The 16683-nt window shown below is 46.5% G+C and overlaps 1 protein-coding gene across 10 annotated transcripts in view; it reads right to left on the bottom strand.

Annotated features, from left to right (window-relative positions):
* The window catches only part of LOC142883694 (neurexin-1a-like), a 363691-nt gene that overhangs the window by 41746 nt on the left and 305262 nt on the right, over positions 1 to 16683 (bottom strand). For all 10 annotated transcript variants that reach the window (XM_076018787.1, XM_076018788.1, XM_076018789.1 and 7 more), the window contains one exon: positions 3444 to 3615. In XM_076018787.1, coding sequence (XP_075874902.1) covers positions 3444 to 3615 — 172 coding nt within the window. The remainder of the gene's footprint in view (positions 1 to 3443; positions 3616 to 16683) is intronic.

Here is a 16683-nt window from a genome sequence, read left to right as displayed (position 1 = left end):
GCTGCTGCCCCTGGTGCTGCTGCCGCCGCCGCTGCCGCCGCCGCTGCCGCCGCCGCTGCCGCCGCCGCTGCCGCCGCCGCTGCTGCCGCCGCCGCTGCTGCTGAGTGGTGATTGGGTTTTTGGTGCAGCAGAGTCGACGCTTATCTCCTGCGCCAGACAGCAGCGATTCAGCTGAGTCCTCCCAAATGACCCGCTTTGCCCTCGCTCACTTGTTTTTCCTTTTTTTTCTTTTATTAATAAAGTGGTCAGATAAGCTAGGAGCCCGCCTTATCTCATTACAAGGCCCGAGACGCTCGCCACATTAAACGAGCAAATATGCAAAAAAAACAAAACAAAAAAAGAAAAAAACCTTCGGAAGAAGAGGGAGTTCACCTCGCTTTTTATTTTTTCAATTATTCCGCTCCTGCTTCTCAGGCTTTGGTGGCTCGCTTGGCAGCATCCTTTTTGAAACCGATGGCTGCGAGCACAATGGGCCGAATGGGCTCATGGCACAGAACGGTGGGGAGAAACCGGGCCAGACGGTAGGGGGTTGGCCGGGAGGCTTTGATGGATAAAGCTAACCCCCCCTCGCCTTGCCGGAGACCACAGTCAGCACGGCGAAAACAGGACAGCGAAGACGGTGGGAGCGGGCAGCCGGTGGACGGGTGGAGGGTAAAACGGACACGGGGAGAGGGAATTGAGAGCGGTGTGTGTGTGTGTGTGTCGGGTGGTGGTTGGGGGGGTGGAGTGACAGAGACGGAGAGCGCTGTAAGTGCACCACGCTCTGATAACAGCAAAAAAAGAATAAGGCCGGGGAACTCGTCCATTATCTCCCGGCGCAAAGCGAGTGTTCGCTGGGTGCTCTGATAGGATACCGCAGTGCACCCTGTGGGCCTGCTAGCGCCCATTGTGATGGTATTACTTCCATGGTCAAGACTCAGGAGAAGGGGCCGATTCCTTTTATTTTTTTCCCCCTCCTTTTGCCGCCTGAGCCTTTTGTACGCCGGGCATAATACATGCAGGCCAAGACCAGAGAGAAATAGTCCGGCAAATAGGGCGGGCTCCTTACGTCTTCTTTTTTTTTTTTTTATTTTTTTCTTTCCCAGATCTTAATGATTGCGCTAAAGACTTTTAATGGCACAGTGCGAGACTTTTAAATGAGATTACGAGGGCAGTAATATAGGCCCTGGTGAAGCAATTATTTCCCCGGCTTTGAGAAGAAGCGCTTCGTCTCCCACTCGCTGCCTTGGCCGTCGTTTCTGGCCTGCGCTGTCTCCTCTTGTTGTAATCACTGTTGATCTGTGAGTGGCCTAAGAGTGGCTGAGGGCTGTTATTGTAAGTGTGTTAGAGGCACACACGGATACTAATCAAACTACAGGCCGGCTGAGGGAGTAATTGCCTGGCGTGCGTGCGGCGACGGGGGAGGGGCGGCGGCGGCGTAACCGTGATTGGATGTAATTAGTTGATGGACTTAACAAGGTAACTGGACATGGCGGTGTCGCTGATGCATGATGGGAGGGGGTGGAGGCAGGTCAGTGTACTCTGGAAACTCATCGTGACTTGGCACCTCTCGGGTCATGAATCTAAACTTTACAGTAAATTACCTGAAAAAATTTCAAATGAAATTGATTTTGTAGAGATTTTGGTTTCTCACGCTACGAAAAAAATAAATAAATACTCACTACTTTGCTGGCCGTTAAATAGTCCACTAAATTATTCTTAATAAAGCCACCGTGTGTCAGCGATCTTGAATAATAGTGTTTTCCAGGTGGTTAATTTCCCATTAGGCTGAAGCTAAATCCATCATATTCAAATCCGCATCCACGCCGTGTAAAAGACAAAGGAAGACGAGCGCCGCGTGTGTCTGGATGCGGGGCGCCACGCGGAGCGAGCCCGCTCGCTCCCTCTGCCGTCGGAAGACTGAGGCAGAGGCACATGAGGAATTGAACCCTCTTGTGCATTCCGCCACGTCCACAGCATGTCAGAAGCCATTAGCATTCTGCTTTTTCCACCTGAGGCAAGCGGTGACAACAAGCCCCAGTCAGAAAAAAAAAAAAAAAAAAAACCTCCTCTTTCATTTGGATGAATGAGCAAGAAAAAAAAAAAAAAAGATCTTAAAATTCTCACAGGTTGGACTTGTTTGTTGCATTCTGATGTTATTTCATGCGGGCTCACGATGGAACCTGTTGTTTTTTTTCCCCCAGCTGAGGAGCAGGTCGGCGTGCTGATCTGATGCACAGGGGTATTACGGGATGGCGGTAACAGGCGCATTCACTTTATCCCCGCTCGCTTTTGTCAAAGCCTTTAAGCAGTTTGAAAGTCTCAACATTTCAACAGCACAGGCAGTGGCATTTAAATTACTTCTGAAAGTCATCACACTACCAACATTGGGACATTCTACCAACGTACCAGTGTTGTTGAGTCGACCGGTGGGAAAAGTCATGAAAAAGGAAAACAGTTGAACGCATATCATAAGAGTTAATAGTTTATTTTATGAAGAAATATTAAAGGCCAAGTGTGGAAGACTTAGCAGCACCTGATGGTCAGAAAACATACTGCAAGTCAAATTATTATTTTTTTTCCATATGCTGATTATAAAGTCAGGATAGAAACCTAATATTTTGTTCAAGTTGGCATTCATGGTTAATGTAGATACATACGGGAACAATATGGCTCCCACTTTACAAGCAGGCTTGCTTTTTATGTAAATATGAATGCTTATTACTTAATTACTGATTCCACCTCGCTAAAAACATACACTTTCAACTACTCCCTGCAATGCCAATGGATCCCCGCTGCTGATACACACACAGGCCCTTTCAAATATATTGTCACGCTGAGTTCAGCCGCTAAAATGAAGCCGATCCCTCAGAATCAAGTGCACATTAACGTCGTTCAGCTGCGTTATTACAGATCCGTCTAACCCGTCCCCTCGTTCTGATCAATGTGCCGTATTGACAGAGGAATAAATACTGAAGAGGCCCACGATTACTTGGCACAATCAAAGAGGTAATTTGTCTGGAAATAGCCTATCGATTCGCCTTGGTGTGAACATACACCGTGGGTGGATTATTTACGTACATAGGCGAATTAATTGCAGACATGTAGATGGGGTGGGTGCGGGGGTGTCGGTGGCTGCCCTCATGTGCAGTTCTTTATTATTTTTTTTTCCCCCAACTGTGTGAGCCCCTAAAGCCCAACCAATTAACACGGACATAGGTTTCGCACCTATAATGGAAGTCTATAAGAATGAGAGATGGAGGGGCGGAGACTCAACAACACTGGTATTAATCTTCACAGCTGCTGGATACAGAAACATAAAAAGCAATTAAAGCACATGCCAAGTCAACATATAAAAACATTCTGGTATATAAAGCTTTCAGAGACTGGCTACATAAAAACAACCCCTGTGGTCACATATAATATCACCGGAGGTGTGAGTGAAGGCAGAGCCGGTGACTCACCTGTGGGGTAGCGCTCAATGACTGGCAGGTCATCCACCTGCAGAGTGGCATTACCCCCACTCCTCGTAAACTTCACTATATGGTACTTCCCGTCATTTACAAACTTTGACGTCTCCTCGATATTAATGTCGTCTGTTCCCACGTTAAACACCACGGCAATGTTTCCGCTCTCCTGGAGAAAGAGAAGAAGAAGACGCAGTGCTTAGAGCTGAAGGCGTGAGCAGATGTTGGCATTCACAAAAGAATAGCTTAAATAAAACAAAACATTTTTTTTTTTTGCATTTGGTAAATTACCTAACATGGTATGTAATATTTTGTATTTAAAATATTCTTTGCGCCACAAATAATTAACCTTTATTTCTCATTAAAAACACTGAAAGGGCAAACCTGCTAATCATTTGTGCAGCATTTTAACTTTTGAACAGTTAAACACATCCACACTCTTCTAAGCCATTCATATGTGCTGCGTTTGAAACGATGTAATAGGGCCCAAAGGGAGATGATGTTAGTGAAGTGCGATACCACCGATTTCCTTTCCGATTACGATACCAATTAAAACCAGAGGTAGTATTGCAGACACTGATGCTTCCAGCGAGAGCTTTATGTGTTAAGCAAGGGGTGAATTGCAAACAATTGGTGCTAGTTATTAGAATATAGCTTCATAATGACACGTAACCCAACGTTATTTTTCAAAGTGAACTTGCACCTCCACAAAAGGAAATATTCTCTGAACACGTCAGCTAGGAGTGATTGGTTAAAAGGACGAGCATTTTGATACTTCACTCTCCCTCCTGCTCCTGAGCTTGCCAGTGAGCGACGGTGGCCTGCGCACCCAAACTTGGTTATCCATCCACCTTCTTTTTCGTTGCTTTATTTGAGGATGCGGACGTTCACCCTAATTGCGAAACGTGCTGTCAGACGGGGCTGGACTGTCTCCGCCCGGCTTCCTTGAAAAGATGACGGTGCAAGAGTAAGACCCTTGCTCTGTGTACATTCTTATATGTACATGACAACCGCTCTAATTGTGGGAAGGCCTAAGTACATTTATTGTACCGCGATTATACACTTTTATTAATGCATGTATGGGCAGCATAATAAGCTTTTACCAATATAAAAACCATAAATCAAGCCAATTATCACACACTCGACCTTTAAAATGAGAATCTGAGTATCAATACTTGAGTGCCCATCTGCTCGACACTAACTGATGAAGGCACTGCTACATCTCAAGTTTAGGACCCAGCATGCTGCACGCTGGGTCTCATTTTTCTCTCCCTTTCCTTTATCAATTTATTACCTGTAAAACACACAATCGCCATAAAAGCAGAGCACACAGAGTTCTTAACGTGCGTGCGTTTTCTTCACAGGTGCCGTTGCCACGGTCCCGCGGTATAAACCTGGCGCCCCGAAGCAAAACAACACATTATGGCTCGCTGGGAAGAATTTTTCTAATCAATCACCGACTCGCTGTGCGTACATGGGAATCTGCGAGCAACGCACAGCAACACCTGCTGGTTTGACCCGAAGGCAATTACCCTGTAGCTTGCTGCCTTTAATTGCTAGCCGCATGCAACAAATCGCGTACATGAGCTCGAGGGAAACAGCTTTTTCTTCTTCTTTTAATCATTCAACCCTTAACATTCACTGTATTTAAACAGGGAGAACATTTGTTTTTCAAGCTTTAGTCGTCTCGGCCCCTTGCCTGCCCGGGATTCGATGCCTCCAGCTGGTTCTTTATGATGCTGCGAACACACACACACGCACACACGCGCACACACACACACACACACACACACACGCGCGTACACAAAGGCGCAGATTTTATCAAAAGCATTCTCGTGCCGTTCACATTCTCCTGTCGACACGCCCTTCCCATCGCCGCGAAATCTGTGAAGCTGTTTCAAAGTGCGACTGAGCGGGAACCGCTTGTGAAAGCTTGAATCGCTAGGCTGCGTCGAGGAGGTGGCGTCACAATGAAGAGATAGGCAGACGCATAAAAGGGGAAGTGGCTCAAAAAGAGGTCCGAAACCTCCTCCACCCTCCTCAGAAACACGCAATGGCGATCTGCTCCAATAAGCTTGTTTCACAAGTGCGATCGAAGCCCCCCTCCGATGCTTCCTCTTAATTCATGTCGGACGAACACTCGGACCGGCTCCTCCCTCAAACACCCCCATAGCCGCCACACTTATGGGCCACAGTCAGAAGGAGCATCTGGTTGTTGCAGCAGCGCAGCACCCCGCATGCTATTATCCAGTCAGCACAGCCATACCCTCCGTTTCGACATCGACGGCTCTTCCATAGGCACACATGTGGACGCACACACACGCACACGCACGCGCACACGCACACGCACACGCACTCACACACACTCACACCCTGGTTTCCTGGAAGTGCTATGTGAGTCAAGCGCGTCTCAAGAGCCAGAAGCTAGAGCTCAATTAAAACCATTTGTTAAGTGCCACGCCACGTTACCCGAAACTAGGGCGACCGTTCGGCCTCGTAACGTAATTTCAACAGATTATATAACGTGATGCATCGGAACTCCGGTTCAAATGCAATTTGCCCAACATCCTCAGCGGGCGGGAAAAAAAAAAAAAAAAAAAAAAAGCGAAGCGACTGGCCAGGACGAGACGACTGCAACGGGGGTCAGGTTTTTTTTTTTTTGTTTTTTTTTCTCTGAGCTGAATGAGCAAAAAAAAAAAGGGAGGAAAGAGGATGATCTGCAGACGCCGGCGTTGTAGTAAAAACCCAGTGTTGGTTGTAATCTGTCATTCTAAGAGATTTGTCCCCCTTGAAACCTCTCAACAAGGCGACACGGCAGAGAGCTAAACGCTGCGAGCATCCGCAAGCGTCAGACTTCAGGCCAAAGAGGATTTCCAAGCAAAGTTTCTCCGCTCGGAGCATAAAATCAACTTACGAGGCCGTAAAAAGAGACAGATAAAAAAAAATAAAAAAATAAAAAAATAAATAAAGGAAGACATACTTTACACAATTATTCAAAACTTTTTTTTCAAGTTCTATTACTCTTGATAAATAGACAGAGAGAACACAGAGCGGGGGGGGTGGGGGGGGGGGCAGAGAGGAGGGAAAACGGTCTGGCGGAGGAAGCAACCCAATTAAAATCCCGCTTTTAATAGCCTCGTTCAATTGACTTTTAATGTTCCCCACGGTCTCGTTAATAAATATACCGCATTTAGTCGCAAACTGCCAACTCAAATTTCCATAGCATAAAAAGAAGGCTGCTGCCGAAAGGGGGGAGCGGCGGATGAGAGAGAGGGAGGGTAAGGAGAGAGGGAGAGAGACAAAGGACAACGGGTATGAAAAAAAGAACAAACCCAAAGCATCAGATGGAGGCGGTTAGATTGAAAGATTAGAGGCGAATCTTCACGCTGGGGAGCATTTAAAGTTTCTGACATGCTCGGGGACCCGGTCTCCTCCGTATTAATGTGATTAGCTTCCACTGCCATTGCCTCACTCTCTCAGCCAGGGACTGCACTGGCGTTAAACAGTGATTTTGGGTTTTTTTTTTTTATTTTTTATTTTAAATATATTATATATATATATATACGTGTAATAATAATAATCCATGACATTTCTTGAAAATCCATCTGCTTAGTCGAGTAGTTTCCGAGGTCGGACCAGCGCTGGGAGGAACCTAATCCTGGAAACCCTAATAGGGCGCGAGGCTTACGTTAGACAGTGATTGATAGCTGCTTATATAAACCGAGCAATTTTAGGCCCGCTCAATTGGTAAGTGCCCACCCACCCCCCACACCCACACCGCCAACAGGACTGGAACCTCGCTTCCTCCGGGGGGGATCATACTGTAGCATGCGTGGCCACAGCCGGCGAGGCCGGCGGGGCCTGACTGGCACCTTCATACGCTGCCTTGATTAATTGCTCATCAAGCTGCGATGGAGTTTAATTAACTGATGAAGTTGATCCGCCATCCTCCTCTAATCTGCTTGTTTTGCTTTTCTGCCCCCCCCCCCCGCCAACGCCACCACCCACCGCCGCCGCCACCTCTCATCCAACCCTGGCAGCTCGGGTTGGAGGATAACTGCGGCACTTCGCAGGGAGTCGGTGTCTCGTCAAAACTCTCCATCCGCACCCATCACACCAGCGTGGAGATCCTTGCCTGACTCGCTGTAAAGACTTAAAAATCAGCCCCTAACTAACTAATTTTTTTTTTTTTTTTTTTTCATAAGTTACGTCAACAAAACTGTAGCGATTTTGCAAATGAAAAACTGCAATGACAGGTACTTTGGCATAATGGATGTGCACCTTGGTTTGGATCATTTTGGAAGCCGTGCTGCTTTCTCTCAACCAAATGACGCAGATTTGAGGCCGACTGCCAGCATGGCGCCGCACATTTGAGTCAAACAAGCCACTTTCAATGTTTCCTGCAGTCAAAAATTGGCATAGATTTTTGGCCATTTTATGAGCAAAATAAACGTTTTTTCTTTTCAAAGATGAGGTTTTATACTCTTGACACCAGTAAAACGCTTTTCTTGCTGCATACAGCTGTTACCCACGTGTTTTTTTTTTCAGGTATCAGAATGTTGTGCTATTGTTGACATGCGCCACCAAAAATGGGGCACTTAACGGGACACAATTATAAGAGGGATGTTTGAGTCCTTGTCAGCACAATATTACACAGCAATAGTAGTAAAGTTATCATATTAGTTGCTAACGTTTCTGCACCTTTCTGGACTATAGCCTTCAGCTCCACTATGATTCCTCTGAATCATCTTCTCTCACAGCAACCAACATCCACACATCTCCTCTCTGGACTTCTTCTCGGCCTGCTACCTGGCAGTTCCAACCTCAGCATCCTCCCACCGACATATTCACTATCACTGTGTTTGCGGTAAAAATCTAAATTAGGGCAGCGGCTGTTCAAAATCTACTTCGGCGGGGTCAAGCCGGTCCAAGTACGAGAGAGGCGACGATGGAGAGGAACTCGTCTGGGTGCTCGGAGTGTTTGCCTCCCCCTCGCACCTCCACCCCCACCACCACCACCACCACCACCACCAACAGAAGCGAAAACGTAGAGGGAGCCTGGAAGTGAGAAGTCGTATTTCAGAAGGTGTTTCTTTTTTTCTTTTTTTTTTGGTCAAGGAGCCCTTTTCCAGTCTCGGCAGTCGTAATATCCCACTTGTTTAGGAGTCACCGGTGTGGACAGCCATTGTTGACGGGTCACGTTCCGTCCCCACCGCGTGGCACATGTCACCTCGGGCTCGGCTGGCAGGTGGCAGCGCACGCCCGCGTGCTGAGGGAATCTAATTTCCTCCCGCTGCCGCAAGAAACCGCACGTCTTAACGTAGCCGCAGCACGCAACCCGTAGCGCTCACCTTATCTTTTAATTACCTCCGACAGCCCTTATGTCTGCCCCTCACACACTCCGTTTTTTGGGTAAAGCTTAGTTAATGAAATTATGTTCACGATAGAAGGCCTATCAGGGTCTTACTACTATTACTGCCAAACAACAACGATAACAATAAAAAAAACTGCCGCGATTCTTCCTCGCGCGGGAATATGTAAACGCACAATCACGAGTTGTTGTCATAACGAACCCCCGCGGCAGCGCTAACGCACCACTCAGGTGTGGAACATAAAACGCTTAGTCTCCGAGACATTCCATATGACACATTAACACTCCATTATGGCGCTCAGTATAAAGGGGATATGGGCTGTGACAAACCTGCTGCATTGTCCGTGTGGATTCCGTTCAATGCCGAGCTGCACAATAATAAACGTAAAAGAGTCAAAACTCCATTTGTCACCTACAAAAGAGGCTGGCAGTGTGTAAAATAGCTGAACCACAAAAAACAAACCAAAAAAGCGCAAAAAACAACGAAAATGAACGTCAGACCCTAGCGGAATAAATCACAAGAGCAAATATTTAGGAATACAGCTAATAAACCGAGCACTCCGTCTTCCACAGACACGCAGGCGCGCGCCGCTACGTTGATGGGAGTGCGAGTGCCGACGCAAACGGACGCACACTTGGCGTGAGTGAGTGTAAACAAGTGAGCAACAACGTTCGGATCATTCCGTGCTTCCAACACCTCGGCGTCGATTAGCCGGCAGTTGACACTTTGCACTTCTTAACCGATGAATTATTAATTCCATGAGTCATTGATCGTTGTATTGTATTTTTATTTATTTATTTATTTTTTTCACTGTTTACTCCTGGAGCTCTGCCACGTCCTGCGCGGAAATTCAGAATGTCAGCTTCTTCCTCGTTTGGCCTCTTAGTCAATGCAGTTTATTGGATTTCAAAGTCAACCTCAAAATCAGCGAGGCGGTGGGGGGTGGGGGGTGGGGTTGTGGAAAAAACGGAAGGAAACCTGTGGGAACACAGCACCTGGTTGCAAGTCGCACCTGGATGCACCAACACCTCCGGCCAGATGTAATACCACAGCTCACACCACAGTAATGGAAAAAGTAAGGTCCCCATTTAAACTTTGCTCAGTCTGTCGGGTTTTTATTTCAAATGTGCTAGACTCACACACAAAAGTAAAAAAAAAAAACAACAACAACAACAACAAACCTTTCTACTTACACATAAAAGCTCAACTACAGAAGAATGCTGCGCGCGGCAGGGTGTCTCTTTCAGTGCCGTGTGCCAAAGGAAGCGACTCACCACCTCTCGTTATCTCCCGCCGCCGATCTTGTGGGGCGCACGACGTAAACAAATGGGGGCTGACACCGAGCAGAAAGTCGCTGTCATAACACTTTGCGTTCAGGGGGGAGAAAAAAGGCAAGACGGATGAAGGAGTGCCGGTGACAAAAAATATGACTTTTAACGCGCACATTCAGTGGGAACTGAGTGTGTCGTGTCGCTGCTGTCGGCGCTGGTTAGCAAAGCGGCTAATGTTGTTGTCGTCCGGTTATCCGCTAGCAATAGGGAACCCACAACATTTCTCCTCTATTGTTTAAAGGTCCAATGAGTCAAATTTTTATGGCAGCCTGGTATTTAAGGAAGCCTGCATGACAGCGTGTTTCGTATTTAGGCCACTGTCAGGAGGGCTTACTTAAATACCCGTCTTTCTTAAAAAAAATAGTGCTGCAAGATGGCAGCTAACTAGGAGCAAGACCCTATATCTATTCTCTTATACACACACATATATATATATATATATATATAATGTATTTATGGCCAGTATGTTTAGCTTTCACCAATATAAAAATCATAAATCGAGCGACACTTTGCACACTGATCCTTTAAGCTTGTGGCACGTGATTTTCACGACTCAGATCGGGTGTAAACAGGTAGATCGTAATAATTGAAAACAAATAAAAATCTTGAAGAGACTTAGTTTGAGTTAAGCTCGATGTGCGTCTCTCCAGGAATGTAACAACGCCTCTCAGACGTGTTGACTGGCTTGGCTCAGCTGCTCCAGGTCCAGAATACCGACATGCAGCAGATGAAGAAGCGGCTGACAGAGGGAGTTCAAAAATACAAACGTTTTCCTTCTCCTTATTAAGACTGCCAGATGGCCTCCAGTTCGCAGAAAAAAAAAAAATGTTTCTGAAAATGCGTGCAGCCTATGCGTTGTAGAGCTCTCCACGTAGCACAGGGATGAATCAGCCTTGGAAGGATAATAAGTTGACTCGCAAAAGAGCTTCTCAATTTCAAACCTTCTGTAAATATGGAACAAAGCTGTCCGTCCCTCCACTTTCGCTCATTTCCCGGGAGCGCCTCAGTTGTGGTGAGGCATAAAGCGTGTTGGCCGGGAGCTCTGCTTATTTCGGAATCAGAACCGCCGGCGAAAGTGCCTAATTATCTGTGAAGTTGGCTTGGAAATTGTTTCCATTGCGAGCAGACTCCATCAAGTGGCTTTCTGCAGGAGAGCTTCATCAAACGCCTCGAGTTAATAAATCATCAGACCAGCCGCTGCAGTCGTTTGAAGGAGGACTGCGGCGGCAGCTGGGAGCTACAGGCAGGCGCCGGGATGCCTTATCGACAAAGGGGAGAGCTAATAAGAAAGGCGTTAAGTTGTGCCAGCGCCAGACGTCGATTGCCGCCACGTTGTGAAGATGTCAAAAAATACAGACGCATCTTCAAAGCGTTCTCGCCGCTGCAGGTTAGAACGCGGCTCACGAGCACCACCGGCAGCTAGGAACTCTAAAATGTCGTCTGTCCGTCCGTCCGCGTGCGCCGCTCTCCTCTTCCATCTTCGGCCCGACCGCGACACATTCCATCAAGACGGGTCAACAGATATTAGAAATTTTCTTTCCTGCTCGCTCAAAGAAATCAATTCAGGTTTCGGGTGATTTTCCCGTCTGGTCCGACAGTGACAGCTGGAGCCCATCAGGGGTGCGTTGACCTTCATCCGTGTCCCTCCCCCGCCCCCCAGACCATCGACTACACAGACTACGGGCTCGTTTCTTTGGCGCAGCAGTGCTTTATTAGCGACGCAAGATCAAACATAATCAAGGTTTGAGCAAGAACGGGCAATCAGCTTAGGAGAAAACAAATGGAGAAACTGCGCTTGTGTATCGAGAATGTCATTAATACGCCTCGCCACAAGGGGGCACTCACCTACGTTAGAGTTCATCAGTCTGCACACCAGAACGAGATACGTCAATATATAAAAAAGTGTACGTTGTTGAAGCCCGGTGTTATTTTACGGATTAGCAATCTAGTCAGAGAGTCTAAGTGACACACATATTTTACAAACCTAAAGCCAGAAATTATATTATGGGTGAGACAGTAAGAAATTCAATCGTCCATCTTTTCCCAGAAAAAAACAGAACTAAAGTAGGAAGGAAAAACTAAAGGAGAAACTGAGAAAATCAACATTTTAATATACTGCCTATATCACCTATGTGTTTAACCAACTTAGCTCACTAAAGGCTGCATCAACGTTTAGCAAAATAAAAGCAAATAAAAAACTGTATATTATATTCAGATGTACACTCAGGAATGCTGTTTGGACTTTGATTTAACGCTACATTGGGTGAGAGGTCCGCAGACATCTCTTTATAAAGTTATAGTTATGCTCTGAGGCTTCCTTTAAATTGTTTCAGCAGAGTATATATAAAAAACACTGTGTGAGTGTGCGGCACACTCTTAAATCTTACTTTACTAAGGAACAAGCTAATATAAGCGGTTAACCTCGGTTGTTATTATAGAGAGTGGTGTGAATACAGCCGTAGCAGAAGTTTTATGAGCACTCGGTGGCATTTTCACAATAACATAAAACATCAACATAAAATGCCACCGGGGGATTTTCCTGGCTCCCACATGACTCCTGCTCTGGCCAGCGTGCTGTTCAACATGCTAGCACCTAGCGGCTAGGCACAAGTGACGCATTGCGAATGTTGCGGCAGAGAACAACAAATGTTTGTCGGTCTGCTTAAAAAGAGGAGCAGGTTTTCTCTCCTCTTTCAAATGCTTGGTAAAGGCTCTTCACCAGATGAGACAAATCCAAGGGATTCAGGAAAGGTTGCAGCGTGCCAGGTTGCATATAACATATGCTATAGGGGTATAAAGTGTGGAATGCTTTTTTTGTAGTTAGAACATGGAGTAAATATATTTTGTGGTGAAACTGACTTGCTCTTGAATATATAATACGTGAACTGTTACAGAGCACACCATCCATACACTAAGAAAGTGCTAAAAGCAGCCATAGGACAGCCTTCATGATGTTTTTTTAATGCTAATTTCTGATATAAATTCTCAAAGCGCAGCAAGAACCGCTGAGAATCATTATTTATTTATTATTTTATTTTTATGACTAATTTCTTTGATTAACATTTCCTCATGAAGCAAGTGCCATATGTAATGCACTTAGCACTTTCAGTGCTCACGACCAGCGCTGATGGATTTTGTCCACAAGATGACTCTTCCACACTAATATTGATACATGGCAAACTATTCTTCTTCCATCTTTTACATATTCATAACTCTTATTCGAGTTAACTTTAGATCCGAGAAGAAATGTGGCATATTGTGGAATATCTTATGTTCCGACGCGGATCATAAAGTAATGACGTGGTGTCAGTCAGACACGGTGACTTGCGGGAAAGGCTTCATTATTTGGTGGGTTTTCTCTGAGCTGAGGTGTCTTATAATAAAAAACATCCTGTCTCATACATATGCAATATCCTCCCGTTCTTCTGAGATCACTTCTCACCCACCCGACGGGCCTGTCGTGTAATTATGTGACAGGTTTGTTAATCTAGTAAAAAGATGTGACACGCTTCACCTCATCAACACAGTAACACAGCGTCGACGTGGTTTGGATGAATTCTCTTTTTTTTTTTTGCTATTTAGCAGGGGACGCCCGCAATTTCAAATTTCGAGTAAATAAATAGAACACAAACGATTACGCCTCACCTGTGTCCTTGCAAATCGCACGTCACACGCTTCAAGTTCCTTGCTAACTGAGCACATTTGCGAAGCAATACATCAACGTGTATACTGTGGGCTCCTCGGGAAGTCCAGAGTCTGTTAAAATTCCGCCTGAGCTGAACTAAAACTAACAGGTCGACTGAACAACACCGATAATTGGCAAAGAAACTATACATTTGGCACCGGCAGCCAGCCACAATTCACTGGACGCTGGCAACTCAGACACTACTTGCAAATGTGAGCTCAGATAGCACATGAACGCGGGGTGATTAATGCGGGAGCGTCTGTAATTGCCAGCGGCTATTACAGACGCTGTGCTGAAGTGTTTCGGGTGGTATTCTTTTTTTTTACCCCTCTATTTCTTTCTTTTCCGTGCTAGAATCCCGGCGTACCTGTTTCTTCCTCTGCAAAACTGCTGCCACGCTCCAAAATTGCCACCATCAATCAAAAGGTTTTAAAGGAAGCAACAAGCAATTTCATGGATGGCTTTTTTTTTGTTCAACTTCTCCAACATTATTCCCATCAGCTCCATGCGTTATTGCGTCATTTCTCCCCTCCCCCCCGCCCCCACCGCCACCCGCCGACTCCATCTTCCATCCAGCCTGTTCCCCTTTGATTCCGCCACCGCCGACAAAAAGAGTCTCTCCGTGCCCTCTCACTTATTCATTTCGGCTGACTTGCCCGTCTTTTTTAATGTTAACACGGCTCAAACTGGCTTTCCAATTCCCCACTCTGAAGCGGCACACACTTCAAGATGTGGAACAAGGGGTGTTAAAGATATGACAAGCCTCGCTTAAATCTCGCAGGGTAGAACCTTGTCCCAGATACTCCGGGACGCCAGGAGACTATTGTTGCTTTCAAAATATTTTAGAAATGTAATTCCACACCCTGCTGCAGCGGCTCCTCCCGGGCCCCATTTTCGCCTTGCACAATGCCGACAGATGGAGTGGGGTTCAGCCGTCGTACAGGAGGGAGAGGGGAGAGGGGAAGTGGTACCCGCTGTAGGGGCGCAGAGGACCGAGTTCGCCTGCAACTGGCACCCCAAATAGGTGAGAGGGTGAGAGCTAACCCCTTTCTCACTAATCAAATCTGAGACCAGGAACCAGGGTGGTTCTCGAGCAAAAAAATGAATTAAACAAGAGAAAAGAAATGTGTTTTAAAATAATAGGGTTTTGAGAGAACCACTTGCAAGCCCACAAGGTCGTCATGCGAGCTAAAAAAGCGACTTCTGAAGTGCTTCCCGGTGCCTTCAAACAGACTACTTGCGTCCAACAAAAGCCTCTGAACAGAAAAAAAAACAACTATAAAGCCTCTCAGATGGGCAGGCGGGGCTGTCCCACTTCACACATAATAACAGAATTCACCATGAACGGAGAAGATAACACAGGCAGCAAACCATAAAAATGTGTGGTTTCTCCAGCAAATGGGATATTTAGCGAATAATTGTGCGTGTGTGTGTTTGTGTGTGTTTGGTTTTTTTGGGGGTCCAGTTTCTCTCAGACAGTCCTCAAAGTGGCCGCAGGACTGCAGCGTGGGACTCCTCACTGTACGGCAGGGAAACACAAGGGACGGCTGACGCCGAACACAGAGCCTCCGCTGCCGAAAAGAGAGATGGGATGATTGTCTTTATCACAGGGTCTGGCGGCTATTTTTGATTCCAGATGACAGAGTGCCTCTGAGGTGGAATCCAGCAGGGGGGCGGCTGGCTGCGGTGGGAGGAATGAGGGAGATACACGTTTTGGTGGGATTTGTGTTCGTTCAGAAGACCAGAAACGGTATTTTATTAGTTGGAGCTCAAGCAAAAGTTAATGACGATGGTCCAATCACTGGATGCCTCCACTGGAAAACACAACTTAATTTTTATGATTTTAAAAAAAGGAGCTGTTCCCCTTTGCATAAACACAAGCCAAGCAAGCCGCCTTCGACAGCTGTGCACCACCATTAAAAATCCATCTATTCACTCCTTCCAATGGCAGTTACATTATTATGTCAAAGATAAATAAAAAAAAAAAACCTCCTGTGCTGAGAGGTGACCAGTGTGGCCAGCCAGCATCAGGTCAGCTGACTACCGCTCGTCACTTCAGATACATTTTCCTTGACTTGCTTTGACGGCTGCCTGTCACTCGTGCCGACGCTCCGCAAAATCAATCTGCCGCAATCACCATCCGCGGTGATTTATAATGAGGATCAACGCAGAGACGCAACAACTGTGTGTTCATTTTTTTTGTTCCGCCCCCAACTCCTCCCCACCTCCCTCCTGCAATCCAATCACAGAGGAAAAGAAGGAAAATGAGTCATCGTCGCAACCCACTCCGTTTCAGCATTTGTGTCCAATTATTCCCACTTGTCATTTATTGTGAGCGCAGTCAGAGACACCTGCTCGGGGATAAATGATGTGGGGCGAGAAAAAAAAAGAGGGAAAAAAAATGCCGATGGACACGCTGACGGCGGCGCTGACAGGCCCCTCTTGAAAGTGATGACAAGTAGACGGCAAGTGACAGATATCTGGGTGTTTGTCGCGGCGGCGGCGGCGCTGAGCGCGCACTTTCATCACATTCAGGCTCGCCGGGAGTCGACGCAGCCTCGTCTCCGCCTCCCTTCGCTCCGCATTTCCCGTATTCACGACGCGGTTGTGTACACACGGGTTTAGCCGCAGGGGGAGAAAAAAGAGGGAGCTTTGCGCCAGGAATGAATCAGCTTTTGTGTTTTTGTAGTGATGGACAAATAACTGAGTCATGACGCTGACACACATCCACTTGAGATTGACGCAGGCTATGCTAGCCCGGATCCCACAGTTGCCGGCGCTTGGAATCAAAACAATAAGTCACTCAGCGATATCCGCACATCCAAGCTAATCTGTTCATAACTACAACA

Source organism: Nelusetta ayraudi, unplaced genomic scaffold (genome assembly GCF_046127955.1).
Source record: "Nelusetta ayraudi isolate G7.1 ecotype Tasmania unplaced genomic scaffold, CSIRO-AGI_Nayr_v1 ptg000008l, whole genome shotgun sequence".
Classification (NCBI taxonomy): domain Eukaryota; kingdom Metazoa; phylum Chordata; class Actinopteri; order Tetraodontiformes; family Monacanthidae; genus Nelusetta; species Nelusetta ayraudi.
Note: the sequence above shows the minus strand (reverse complement) of the source record. Positions and strands in the feature narration are given on the sequence as shown.